General features: G+C 36.1%; 1 protein-coding gene across 1 annotated transcript in view; it reads right to left on the reverse strand.

The window, feature by feature from the left end:
* Window positions 1-12598, reverse strand: part of Tex11 (testis expressed 11) — a 246191-nt gene that overhangs the window by 37577 nt on the left and 196016 nt on the right. The window contains exons 22-24 of the mRNA XM_052170254.1: window positions 11437-11507; window positions 9035-9151; window positions 5668-5740 (exon numbers count right to left, since the gene is read on the reverse strand). Coding sequence (XP_052026214.1) covers window positions 5668-5740; window positions 9035-9151; window positions 11437-11507 — 261 coding nt within the window. The remainder of the gene's footprint in view (window positions 1-5667; window positions 5741-9034; window positions 9152-11436; window positions 11508-12598) is intronic.

Raw genomic sequence — 12598 nt, forward strand, 5'->3', positions numbered from 1 at the left:
AATGCTTGGTAAGTTTGTGTGTTCTCAAGAAAGAAGACTTCCCCAAATTTGTAAGCATGACAAGTGACATCTGACAATATTTCTTGGAGTTCATTACCTAGTTTTGTAATAGCTTCTAAGAGGGTGCCAGAAATCTATCCTGAGATACCCTATAAGCTCTTCTATTCAGAAGTGGCCTTAGTAATTGTTTAGTGCTACATAGCTTTAAACATACAATGTAAAATTTAGGAGTTCTATTTGTTTATCTGTTTGTTTTTGAGACAGGGACACACTATTTAGCCATGGCTGTCCTGCAACTCACAGGATCCACTGTCTCTGCCTCCAGAGTGTTTGAACTAAAGGTATGTGTTATCATGCCCAGTAAAGAGGTCTGTTTGGTTAATATACCAATTTTGTTGTGTCTATGTAAGTAAAATTAGCCTGGTTTGTGATCAAGGGTACAATTTCTCTAAGATTCTCAGGACCATAGATGAGAGTAGTGAATGGGACACTAGCCAAGAAAAATTTTGAAAGACTGTGAAGGAGGAAAAAGAAATTACTAAGTGCCTTATCTAATGTACCCTTCAGAGATATCTCTACTTAAATGGAATCAGTTATTTTTAACTCAACAAGTCATAGGAAATTTATTAATGTGAGTTAATATTGTCTAAAGAACGAGGAGTGTTCTGACATGGAGAGAAAATTGAAGACTGAATAGTTTTGCACTTATTCATAACTTTATTGATAAATCATTTAATTAATTTAATGTGTATAGGTGATTGTCTGCATGTGTGTTTGTATACCACTTGGGTGCCTCATGCTTTCAGAGGCCAGAAGCAGCTTTAGATCTCCTGGGACTGGACTTACTTTTGTTTTTGTTTTTCGAAACAGGGTTTCTCTGAATGGCCCTGGCTGTCCTGGAACTCACTCTGTAGACCAGGTTGGCCTCGAACTCAGAAATCTGCCTGCCTCTGCCTCCCAAGTGCTGGGATTAAAGGCGTGCGACACCACTGCCTGGCTCTTTTTTGTCTGTTTGTTTTTGTTTTCAGGGGACTGGACTTACTAAGGTTGTCAGTGGCCATGTAGGGGCTGGGAATAGAACCAGACCCCAGGGCCTCTGGAAGAACAGTCAGTCTTCTTAACTATGGTGCCTTTTATCCAGTCTCTACTTCAGAATTCTAAATTGTGGGTTTGTTTTGGAGCCAAATGTAAAAACTTAACAGTTACCTTATTAATGAGTTAAATAAAATTTTGACATCTGCTCTAAAATCTAATTAATTAAATCTTTAAACTGTAGAGATATGGAAGACAATAGCCAAACAAAATTGGTAGATAGAGAATTGGTCAAAGAAACCTAAAGTGTGCTGGTTGGCATAGAAGAAAATAAAAATAATAGAATACAAACACATATCTAAAAGCAATTATATAGAACATTTTAGAAAGAGTGATACTTAAGTTTACACATTGAAAAAAAATCACATTTCAAGGAAAAATGGCTCAGAATAGAATATCATATACTAAGCCATTTCCTAGCAGTTTTTCATTGAGTATTTATTTATTCACTTTTAAGCTTATTACTTTGTTTGTGTGTGCCACCATGCATACATGAAGGTTAAAGAATGGCTTAGGGGAGTCTGTTCTCTCCTTCCACCATTTAGGATCCCAGTGATAAAACTCAGGTTTTTAGACTTGGAAGTTGATGCTGAGACACCCCACTGGCTCTGAATTATTTTTAAAACATGTTTAGGTTCAAAATTAAGGTTTATCAAAATTGAGAGAAAAATACAGAGGGTTCCTTTAACTCCTTCCAAACTCTCTCCACTGTATCTCCACCTGTTGGTATAGTTGCAAATGATGAACCAGCACTGACACATAATTTTCAACCAAAGCCCATGGTTTGCTTTTGAGTTCCTTCTGTGCTGTATATCTTATGGGCTCTGGTGAATGTATGATGACATCTATCCACAACTGTCAGGTCATACAGAATATTTTTCTTTTCAGGGAAATCTCTCTCATCCACATATTCATCCTGACTCCTAAATGCATGGGCAATCTCTGATTTTTTTCTCTCTTTCCACAATTTTGCCTTTCCCAGAGTGCTACAGAGTTACAATGACATGATTTGCATGTAGTCTTTCAGACTGGCTTCACTTAGTAAAATGCATTTAAGATTTCTCTATGTCATTTTCTGGCTTGGTATCTCATATCTTTTCAGTGCATAATAATGTTCTGTATATGGAATGTACCATATTTTACTGATCAATTCACTTATATTGAAGGATACATTAGGTGCTTTTAAGTTTTGATGATTACAAATAAAGCTTCCATAAACATGAAGACAAGTTCTTGTGTGGCCATAAGTTTTTACCTCATTTGTTAAATATGAAAGAGTACAACTGTTGAGTCATACTGGTAAGTTTAATTTTTATAGGCTCTCCAAATTTCCAAAGTGACTATACCACATTTCCATTTGTAATATATGTGGGTTCTCTTGCTTTGTACTGTCATGGGATTTGTTTTTGCTAGTGTTTTGGATTTGGTAATTTAAATGTGTCTAGTAGTATCTTAATATGGTATTCATCTGAAATCCCCTAGTGATTGTATATGTAAGCATACACACACATACAAGCACACACATCAAAGAGCCATCGACCACTTAATGATGGGGAGAAAAGACAGTATACTTATACAAGAGAGTTATGATGTCACTAGGCAAGGTAAGTTTATGGGGATCACTGTTATATACTCATTTTTTTCTGTGTAGCCTGAGATGTCCAGGAACTAACTCACTCAGTAAACCAGGCTGTCCTTGAACACATAGAGGTCTGCCTGCCTGTGTCCTGCATAAAGGTGTAAGCTGCTACCATCACCACCGCCTGGCTAATCAATCCATTTTTAACTGTTACATTATTAAGCTATGTATGATGCATGATTGTATATATAAATATTTGTAGTGTTAGGGGCCAAACTCAGGGTCTCACATGGTAGGTACACTCACCCTGAGCTCTATGTTCATTCCTTGGATATATGTGTGTGTGTGTATTCACACACACACACACACACTTAAACTATAAATACTTAGATCTATCTATCTATCTATCTATCTATCTATCTATCTATCTATCTATGTATCATCTATTACTTAGTTGTATTCCTGGAGAGAAGACAGGATTTTGGAGGGACAGCTACCACTCTGCCATGCTTTTATTAATTAAAATCACTGAGACTATGTATTTTGCTCTAAGCAATGCTCAAGCCATTTAGATTCTAGTGTGAAGTTTTTCTTTTTTTTCTTTTTTTCCCTCAAAATAATTGGTAACTATGGAGACCTGACTCACATATCACAGCTATCTATCTATTCTACAGCAAGAGTCTTTTAAAAAAACATCTTATATGAAAACCTAACAGTACTCAAATTTTTCTTGGGGTAAAGATCCCAAGCTAAGTCATAGATTACCCACAGGGACTCAAGGGTGGATGGTCACAGGAACTATTCTTTGACTCTTTGGGTGAGTTAAGTGTCCTGCTCTATTTTTAAAACAGTCATTGAGAAATCCCCCTAGTACTGAGCAGTTTTTGATCTTTCATGTATTGTGAGTCTTAATCATTTTCCCCTACATCTGTTTCTTTTTTATTAGATATTTGCTTTATTTACATTTCAAATGTTACCCCCTTTCCTTGTTTCCCGTCTGAAAACTCCCCTATCCCATCCCCCTCCCTCTGCTCACCAAGCCACCCACTTCCACTTTCCTGACCTGGCATTCCCCTATACTGGGGCGCTGGGTCTTCACAGGACCAAGGGCCTCTTATCTCATTGATGTCTGACAAGGCCATCCTCTGCTGCAGATGTAGCTGGAGCCATGGGTCTCTCCCTGTGTATTCTTTGGTTTGTGGCTAAGTCCCTGGGAGCTCTGGAGGTACTGATTGGTTCATATTGTTGTTCCTCCTATGGGCATGCAAACCCCTTCAGCTCCTTGGGTCCTTTCACTAGCTTCACCATTGTTTGGCAATCACAATAATGTCTGGGTTTGGTGTATATGGGATGGATCCCCAGGTAGCTCAGTTTCTGGATGATCTTTCCTTCGGTCCCAACATCTATCTTTCTTTTCTTTCTTTTCTTTCTTTCTTTTCTTTCTTTCTTTCTTTCTTTCTTTCTTTCTTTCTTTCTTTCTTTCTTTCTTTCTTTCTTTCTTTCCTTCCTTCTTTCTTTCTTTCTTTTTTTGGTTTTGTTTTTTTCGAGACAGGGTTTCTCTGTGTAGCCCTGGCTGTCCTGGAACTCACTCTGTAGACCAGGCTGGCCTCAAACTCAGAAATCCTCCTGCGTCTGCCTCCCAAGTGCTGGGATTACAGGTATGTGCCACCACTGCCTGGCTCCAACATCTGTTTCTTGCTGCCTCTTTTCACCTTCCTATTTTCTTTATCCTCTTCCTCTTCAACTCTGGCATGGTGTCTAAATTCTTCTTCACTGTCACCTTTACAGATATCCTCTTCCCTGTCTACATATTCATCTTTATCTCCAGAAGTTCTTCCTTACCACCATAGTATAAGGTATTTTTTTCAAATACCTTTTAATATTGTTTTTAAAAACACTCAAGTTTTTTTTACTCAGTTACTAACTCCTATTTTTGCTTAATTGCCAGAGAAATTTATTTTCCTTATGTGTCTTAGAATATATTCATATTTGTCTTATAATTAGTTCTGTAGCTATTGAAAGGAGCACACATAAAACAAGACAGTTTTTTGTTCTTAAGATGTAACATGTTTTCAGGTATTGTTAGGTTTCTGTAAGATTTTCTATACTAGATATGTTATAGGTCTTTTTATTTTGACTTTTGCTGTTATTTATTTAAATGGCTGTCATATATTGAAAACTAATTAAATCTTAGAGTTTTATGTCTACCTTTAATTACTAAAATCTGTGAAAGATATCATACATGCACAAAAGGAAATAGGCCAATAATCTCTAAATCCTAAGAAACATAATTCATCCAAATATTAACATAATGAAAGACCATGACCAAATAGGTTTCATTCTAGAAAAGCTATTTTGACTTAATTCTAGGAAATCTATTATTATAATTCAGTATACTCATAGTTTGAAAGAAAAACATGATTTTTCCTTAGAGTCTGACAAAGCATATAATTCAACTCAATATCCATTCTAAACATGGACTCAAAACAATTCTAAAACATGAACAAAATCTAAAAGCCAAAAATCTACTAAGAAAACTGGAAGAAGCTATTTTGTTGACTTATAACAATTTTGATAATCACAAAATTTAGCAGTATATCATATTTGGTTTGAAGTCTACTGGTAAATTTGATTAAAGTGAAATCTAATGATGTCAGAGTAATAACATTATGTTAGAAAATAATGGCCTGTTTTTAAGTTTAATATTCTACTTTCTTAGAAACTATTATCCTCACTACAATATGGAGTAAAAATTCTAACATATACTATGGAAAAATCCTAAAAGAATTATTTTACTGGTTATGAAGTATAGTGCAAATTTCTGGTAGCCAAAGTTTCTAGTGACTTTATTATTCAGATCATTAACTCACTTCTGTTTGTGGTAGTTGGGATTAAACCTAGGACCTCAGGCACACTAGGCAAGCACTGTACTACTGACCTACATCCTCAGCATAAATTCACTTTGTAAATGTTAGAAAATCCATTTCCCATTGTACCTGTTTGTTTCAGGATATTCCAAACAGTTTTGCATTTCTGGATCTGCTCAAGTGCTGTTCTTAGAAACTTGTTCTATATGGAAAAAAGAGATAATTAACCTAAGATAAAAGAACTTTAAGAAAATTAACATAAATTCAAATTTTATTCATTAAAATAGTTAATTGAAAAAATAAAAAATAATTGTTTAGCCAAACAATTATTAGATCCCAAATGTTCTCATCCTTATTGTACCAAGAAAGTGAGAATTAATACAAAACCTTAACCATTACCAATTTCTTTAGTAATATAGAAACATATTTCCCCTGGATAGGAGTATGAGGAGCTCTGTAAACTCTTCCAAACAAAACAAAAATAACTGATAAAAATTATAAGACAAAATCATGCAGGATTGGGAGTAAAGTAGTATATGCTAAGAGCTTGCTGGTGTGAGGCACTGGTTCCATGCCTAGAAACTTTCCTCTCTCCTCCCAATAAAACCAAACAATCACATAAAGTCATAGAAAATTGCCCAGACAGTATGTATATTTCTTTGCTCCTAGAGATCTACTAATTATCATTAAGAGCACTAAAAGCATATATACATGAGCCATGGCATGTTTTAATTAACACTCATGTCACTGTGCTGTAAGAACTGCATTTATCAGCTATGGCCAAGTTTATAGCCTGAGATTCCTAGGAGGTCCATGAGTGCTAGACTTCCCATCCCTAGGTCTGTATTATAAATGTTCTAATATGAACAAGCACAAGTGAGAGGCCTGGTAGTCTCCTCTACTAAGACTGTATTTATAGGACAAGGGCAAGGCAGGTTCAAAGTACTGATCTCAATTGTTCTAATGTCAGTTAGCTTATAGGACAGTTTCCATGCCAAGAGACACAAAGTAAAATACCCAGGACAAGTCTTGTTCTATCTTCTACTCAGAGATGAATATCTGATATAAATCAGCCAGTGCTATCCTTGTCCCCAGATCTAAAACAGTGGTTAGGCGGAAGCCTGATCCCCTTGAACCACACTGTGGAGTGAACACTGAGCCATTATACTATGGGGAAGGTAGAGCTTGATGGACTTGCTAGTCAATTTACTAAAAATTACAAAATGTAAACAAGACAGAACAGTAGTTAAGAACATTTTCTAGTTTTACAGAGAACCTGGGTTTGACTCCCAGCACTCATAGACCTGCTGCTTAGAACTGTCTGTAATTTCAGTTCCTATTTCTGGTCTCCAATACCACCAGGCAAGTATGTCAACCACATGCACGCAAACATATGTATAAAAAATAGAAATGACTTTGTAAAGGCCCAGATATTAAACTTAGCAGACATACATTTCAAAACAGCTATTTTAATATATAATTAAATGACTAAATGAAGCCATATTTAAAGACGGAATGTATAAGAATGTTCATCAAATATATCTCTATTAATAAAGTCATATAAATAAAAATAACAAAATAAAAATTCTAGAATTAAGAATACAATGCAAGAGAAAGGAAACAATGAGGAATAAAAGACACACGAGATGTCTGGTGTTCTTGCGGAGGACCCAGGTCTAGTACCCAGCACACATATCAGGTAGCTCACTACCATCTGTGACTATAATTCCAGAAGGTCTGATGCTCTCTTTTGCCCTTTGTAGACACCTGCACACACATAGTGCACATACAGATAAGCATGCACATACACATAGCTTAAGGAAAAGATATGTGAAATCTATAGAATACAAAAAATAAATGGCAGTTTATGAAATAATAGCAACTGTTGATGTATTAAAGCTATGTATTAAGAGACAGGGTGCCAGACTACTTTAAAATATAGTTTAAATTCTGTCAGTAGGAGATGAGCACTATATCTAATGAGACAGAGTGAAAATAAAAGGATGAAAAAGGCTATGAGTAAGATATTTCAATGCCTCTCTAAACAATAAAACTAGGAAGAACAAGATGCTTTTAGTCATGGGAAAACCTGGTTTTCCATTCCCACCACTGATCTAGAGTACATCACTCTTCCATTGTTCACCTAGAGCATTGTGAGCCACTTTTGTAGTCATGTCCTTCTTAGAGATAATACAAAGTTTGTATCCATTGTCTACTTAAATGAGTTTCTGACAGTGGATTCATCTTGACGGGGCGATAGCCTAGAAGGTGCCATGAACAAGAGCTTTTTATTTCTTTCTTGATTTCCTCAATGACTCATTCGTCATTCAGTATTGTGTTGCTTCATTTCTGTGAGCTCATGAATTCTCTATAGCTCTTTTGTTGTTGATTTGTAGTTTTATTTCACTAATAAGATTTAATAGGAGAAATTATTTTAGTAGTCCTCTATTTGTTAAGATTTTCTTTTTATGCTCTTATATGTTCTACTTTAGATAATGTTACATGACCTACAGAGAAGAATGTATATTCTGCAGTGTTTGGATGAAATGTGCTGTATATTTAGCTTCCTTGGTCTGTGGAATGTAGTCTGTGGAATCCTGTAACTTAAGGCTAATATCCACTTATAAGTGAGTACATTCCATTTTGTCTTTCTGGGTTTGTGTTATCTCACTTTTCTAGTTCTATCCATTTGCCTGCAAATTTGCCTACAAATCATGATGACCTTGGTTTTAATAGCTGAATAATATTCCACCATTAATTCTTTAAAATCAAACAGAAAGTGATAATCATGTGACTAAGGATAATTTTCTTTGATTTGAAGAAGAAAGATAAAGACTTGAAGGTGTATGAGAGGTGATAATACTGGTAGCTCCCAAAGAGGTAGGTTTAAGAAAAATTAGAGTAGAGACCGGTGTGATAGCTAACATGTACAATCTCAGAAAGGCTGAGGCAAAAGCATTCCCATGAGTTGGAGGCCAGTATGGTCTACAATTTGAAACGTCACCTCAAAAAAAGCCATAAGAAAGGAATTAAGAGTGGAATTCAGGCAAAGGTAAAGGATTCTTTCTTGTTAGACATGAGATGCTGATGTATTAAAGCAAATGTAATTGAGTTAAGAAAGCAAGCTAAGTAAATCAGGCTATTAGAACTCGAGAAACAGATAAGCCTTTCCATAGCAAACGTGTTAAAGAAAAAAATTGGAGGAAACATTTTGATGGACCATATATAACCACAGAGGGGCAAGATAATGAAGATAAATATTAATAATATATTAGGAAATACTAGGCCATGGTGAAGTACATCTAAAAAGAAGAGGCTAAGACAAATATAACATTCACTTAAGAAGGGATTAACTGTTATAAACCTTTGAAGTCAAGATTTTTCCAGAATGGTGGAAGATATTTTCTAAGGGAAATAAAAATAAATGTGTCAGGGAAAAGAACTATACCAAAGAGCACACTTATCCCTCATCTGTTCTTTGAAGATTGCACATTACCTGTTCATAAGTTGTTGTAGCTTTTCTTCCTTGCTCTAGATCAACTGCAGCTGCTACAAGTAAACATGTTTTCTGTGCAATCAGTAGTCCTTGATCCACAGGACAAAACAGGGACAGCTGATAAGAAATAACCAGAACATCAGTGAATAGTGAGAATTCAGTCAGGTGAACACAATCAGAATGAAAATCAGCAACATCTTGTCTGAATGAGAAAATGCTGCTGGGAAACCACATGGTGCCATAAAAATGATATAGACTATCACCCTGATTTACAGCTTTAATTTTAGATTACTTTTCATTGTTTTTAGCACCTTCCTAGAGATAAAAAGCATCTCTTCTTCAGTTTTCTTTCTCAATGACAAGTACTGTTATTTGGCCCTGAATGCCTATCTAGCAATTTACTTCTTGGGTGATGCTGTCATTTATGGGTGATTTCCCCCCTGGGAAGTAGTTTTCCCTTTATACTGAACAGAGCCCAAATCAGTACTTAAATTGTTATGCTTGAAAGGGACAATGTCAAATCTTGACAGGCATTAAACATAACCTCATCATTAACCCTTGTCCTCTAGGTTTAGGAAATACTCAGAGATTTTTACTATAATAAAACTCTAGGCCACTTTGATTTCTACATGTCAGTCTTATACAAGCATTATCACAAATGTCAAAACTAAAATGGACTTATTTCATCTAATTAAAACTGCATTTGTACATAAACTTGCAGACATTTTATTTTACTAGTACTGGCGATTGAGCCCAGGACCTTGTGCATGCTAGAGTTAATCCCCAGGCCTCCAAAGCCTTTCTTAATCTCTGCAAACATTTATGGATAACAATCATGACCTTCATGGAATTAATAATATTTTAAGTTGTCCAATCTTGTTAGGTCTAGGGTTACTTAAGGTTAGGAAACTGCAATCTTCAGTTCATTCCAACTTTAAAATTCTGAGCATTTAATTGGTCTCAATGTGTCAAATTGTGATACTTCCAAATATAGATGAAGAATGTCCTGTAACCCTCTGCTTCCATCCCTCCATTGACACCTGAACCACGTTCTAATGTTTTAAATGTCAGCTGTGGAGGCTGTTATGGGTTGTATATGTTGGGCCAAGGGAATGGCACTATTAGAAGGTGTGGCCCCGTTGGGGTAGGGTGTGGCTTCATTGGAGTAGGTGTGTCACTGTGGGTGTGGCTTTTTAAGACCCTCGTCCTTTAGCTGCCTGGAAGTCAGTGTTCTGCTAGCAGCATTCAGATGAAGATGTAGAACTCTCAGCTCCTCCTGCACCACGCCTGTCTGGATGCTGCCATGTTCCCACCTTGATGATACTGAACTGAACCTCTGAACCTGTAAGCCAGCCCCAATTAAATGCTGTCCTTCCCCCCCCCCCCCCCCCCCGCGAGACAGAGTTTCTCTGTGTAGCTCTAGCTGTCCTGGAACTCACTCTGTAGACCAGGCTGGTCTCAAACTCAGAAATCTGCCTACCTCTGCCTCCCAAGTGCTGGGATTAAAGGCATGCGCCACCACCGCCCAGCTTAAATGCTGTCCTTATAAGACCTGCCTTGCTCATGGTGTCGGTTCACAGGGTAAAATCCTAAGACTGAGGAAAATGACTATTTTTTAAATGTTTAAAGGTGAATGATAACAAATTCACAAATTTTTACATAAGAACCTGTACTAGGAAACTTAATAAAGAAGGCTCAGACTTCTTATCTCCCCTTTCAACCTTGTTGCTCACAGGTACTTACGCTACATTTCTACATACTTATTTGTGTGAGCTTTCCTAATGTGTGGTAGCTCAGAACATTGGAGAATGCCAATTCTAAAGACACTTATGTTTTAATATGAGACTCTGAAACTCCAGATTCCTTCGAAGGCAAAGGAATTGTTCAGCATTGGTAGAACTCTATAATTGGAAGGCTCTATAATAAATGGTTTTTTAAAATTATTATTTATTCACTTTACATCCTGATCACTATCCACCTCCTGGCCAACCCCTCCCACAATCCTTCACCCTATCTTTCTTCCCCTTCTCCTCTGAGAGAGTGGGATCCCAAGGTGTCCCCTGACCCTGGTGCATCAAGTCTCTGCCAGATAAGGCTCATCCTCTCCAACACAAGGCAACCCAGATAGAAGACCATATCCCACATACAGGCAACAGCTTTTGGAATAGCTCCCACTTCATTTGTTTGAGACCTACATGCAGACTGAGCTGCATATCTGCTACATATGTGAGGGAGGTCTAGGTCTACCCTGTGTATGCTCTTTGGTTGGTGATTCAGTCTCTGAGAACATGGTTGACTCTGTTGGTCTTCCTGTGGAGTTCCTTTCCCCTTCTGGACACACAATCCATCCATCCCCCTATTCTTCCATAGAGTATATAATGATTATTAGTGATGAGATTTACCTCATAAGAAACCATGAAAAAGTTTTTCATTGCCTCTAGATCCTTCTCAGATTGCAGAGCTAAGTTCCAAGCTGAAAGTTAACATGAAATAATATAATTGTGAAAAATCAACTGTTTAATCTATACCACCATAATCTCTACTGTCAACATTTTCAATGCTAATATGCTGATAAGGGGGTTCTTGGGAATAAGTATACTTTAACCTAAAATTTTAAATGTAAAATTAACTTTAAAAGAAATTAATCAGGTCAATAAATTATTTTGTTTTTGAAAAAGAAATTGACTTTATGTTTGTGGGGAAACTTTTTGCCAAGAAATTTAGTGATTCCTAGCACTTCTGATCATCTATTCTAAGTAGATAACACATGAGGCAGCGTTTAATTTTTTTAAAGTTTGAGATGTACAAAAGGAATTCTCAGTACTATCTATCTATCAATCCAGCTGTAATAATAACAATTAAAGAAAGTGGCCATGAATTTGAAAGGGCATGAAATGTTTGTGGGGCAAGAGATAGAAGCTGGAGGGAGATAAGAGAGGGAGAAATGATGTAATTATGTTTTCATTTAAAAATACAGAAAAAAGGAGAGTCACCAAGTGGCAACTGAAATTCACCAACTCATCAACTGAAAGTGGTAAAAGGAAGATAAACTTTAGGAAAGATTGGAATATACGAACATCAATAGTTAGAGTATCTCTGGAACATTTTCTATCTTCCAAAGGTTAGTAGAAGCCCCAACTAGGTAAACCAATGTGAGTGAGAAAAATACCTCCATCTTTCCAAACCTTCAAAATGTCTGAGTAATTAAATCTTTCTATATTTAAAAATGTTTATTTTCCAAATTTCTTAGAATTCACATTATTTATTCCCTTTTGCCTAAATTAAAACGTTACAAAATAATTCCATAAAACAGGAACAGGTTCATGTAGAACCAGTCCAAACTGTGATAGTGTTAATAGTTCTTAACTACCACCATAACTTTATATCATTTTTATTAATTCAGTCTTAGAAAAAGAAAATGGCACAATTCACAATTGTGTCACTTGATGAATTTTAATAAAATAAACATATCTGCATCAAGAAAGATTTTGGCTATTATCAGAAAACTGCAAATTTCTTTCATATCTGGGCTTTCTACTTATGGTAAATATTACCATAACTTAA

Source organism: Apodemus sylvaticus, chromosome X, assembly GCF_947179515.1.
Source record: "Apodemus sylvaticus chromosome X, mApoSyl1.1, whole genome shotgun sequence".
NCBI lineage: Eukaryota > Metazoa > Chordata > Mammalia > Rodentia > Muridae > Apodemus > Apodemus sylvaticus.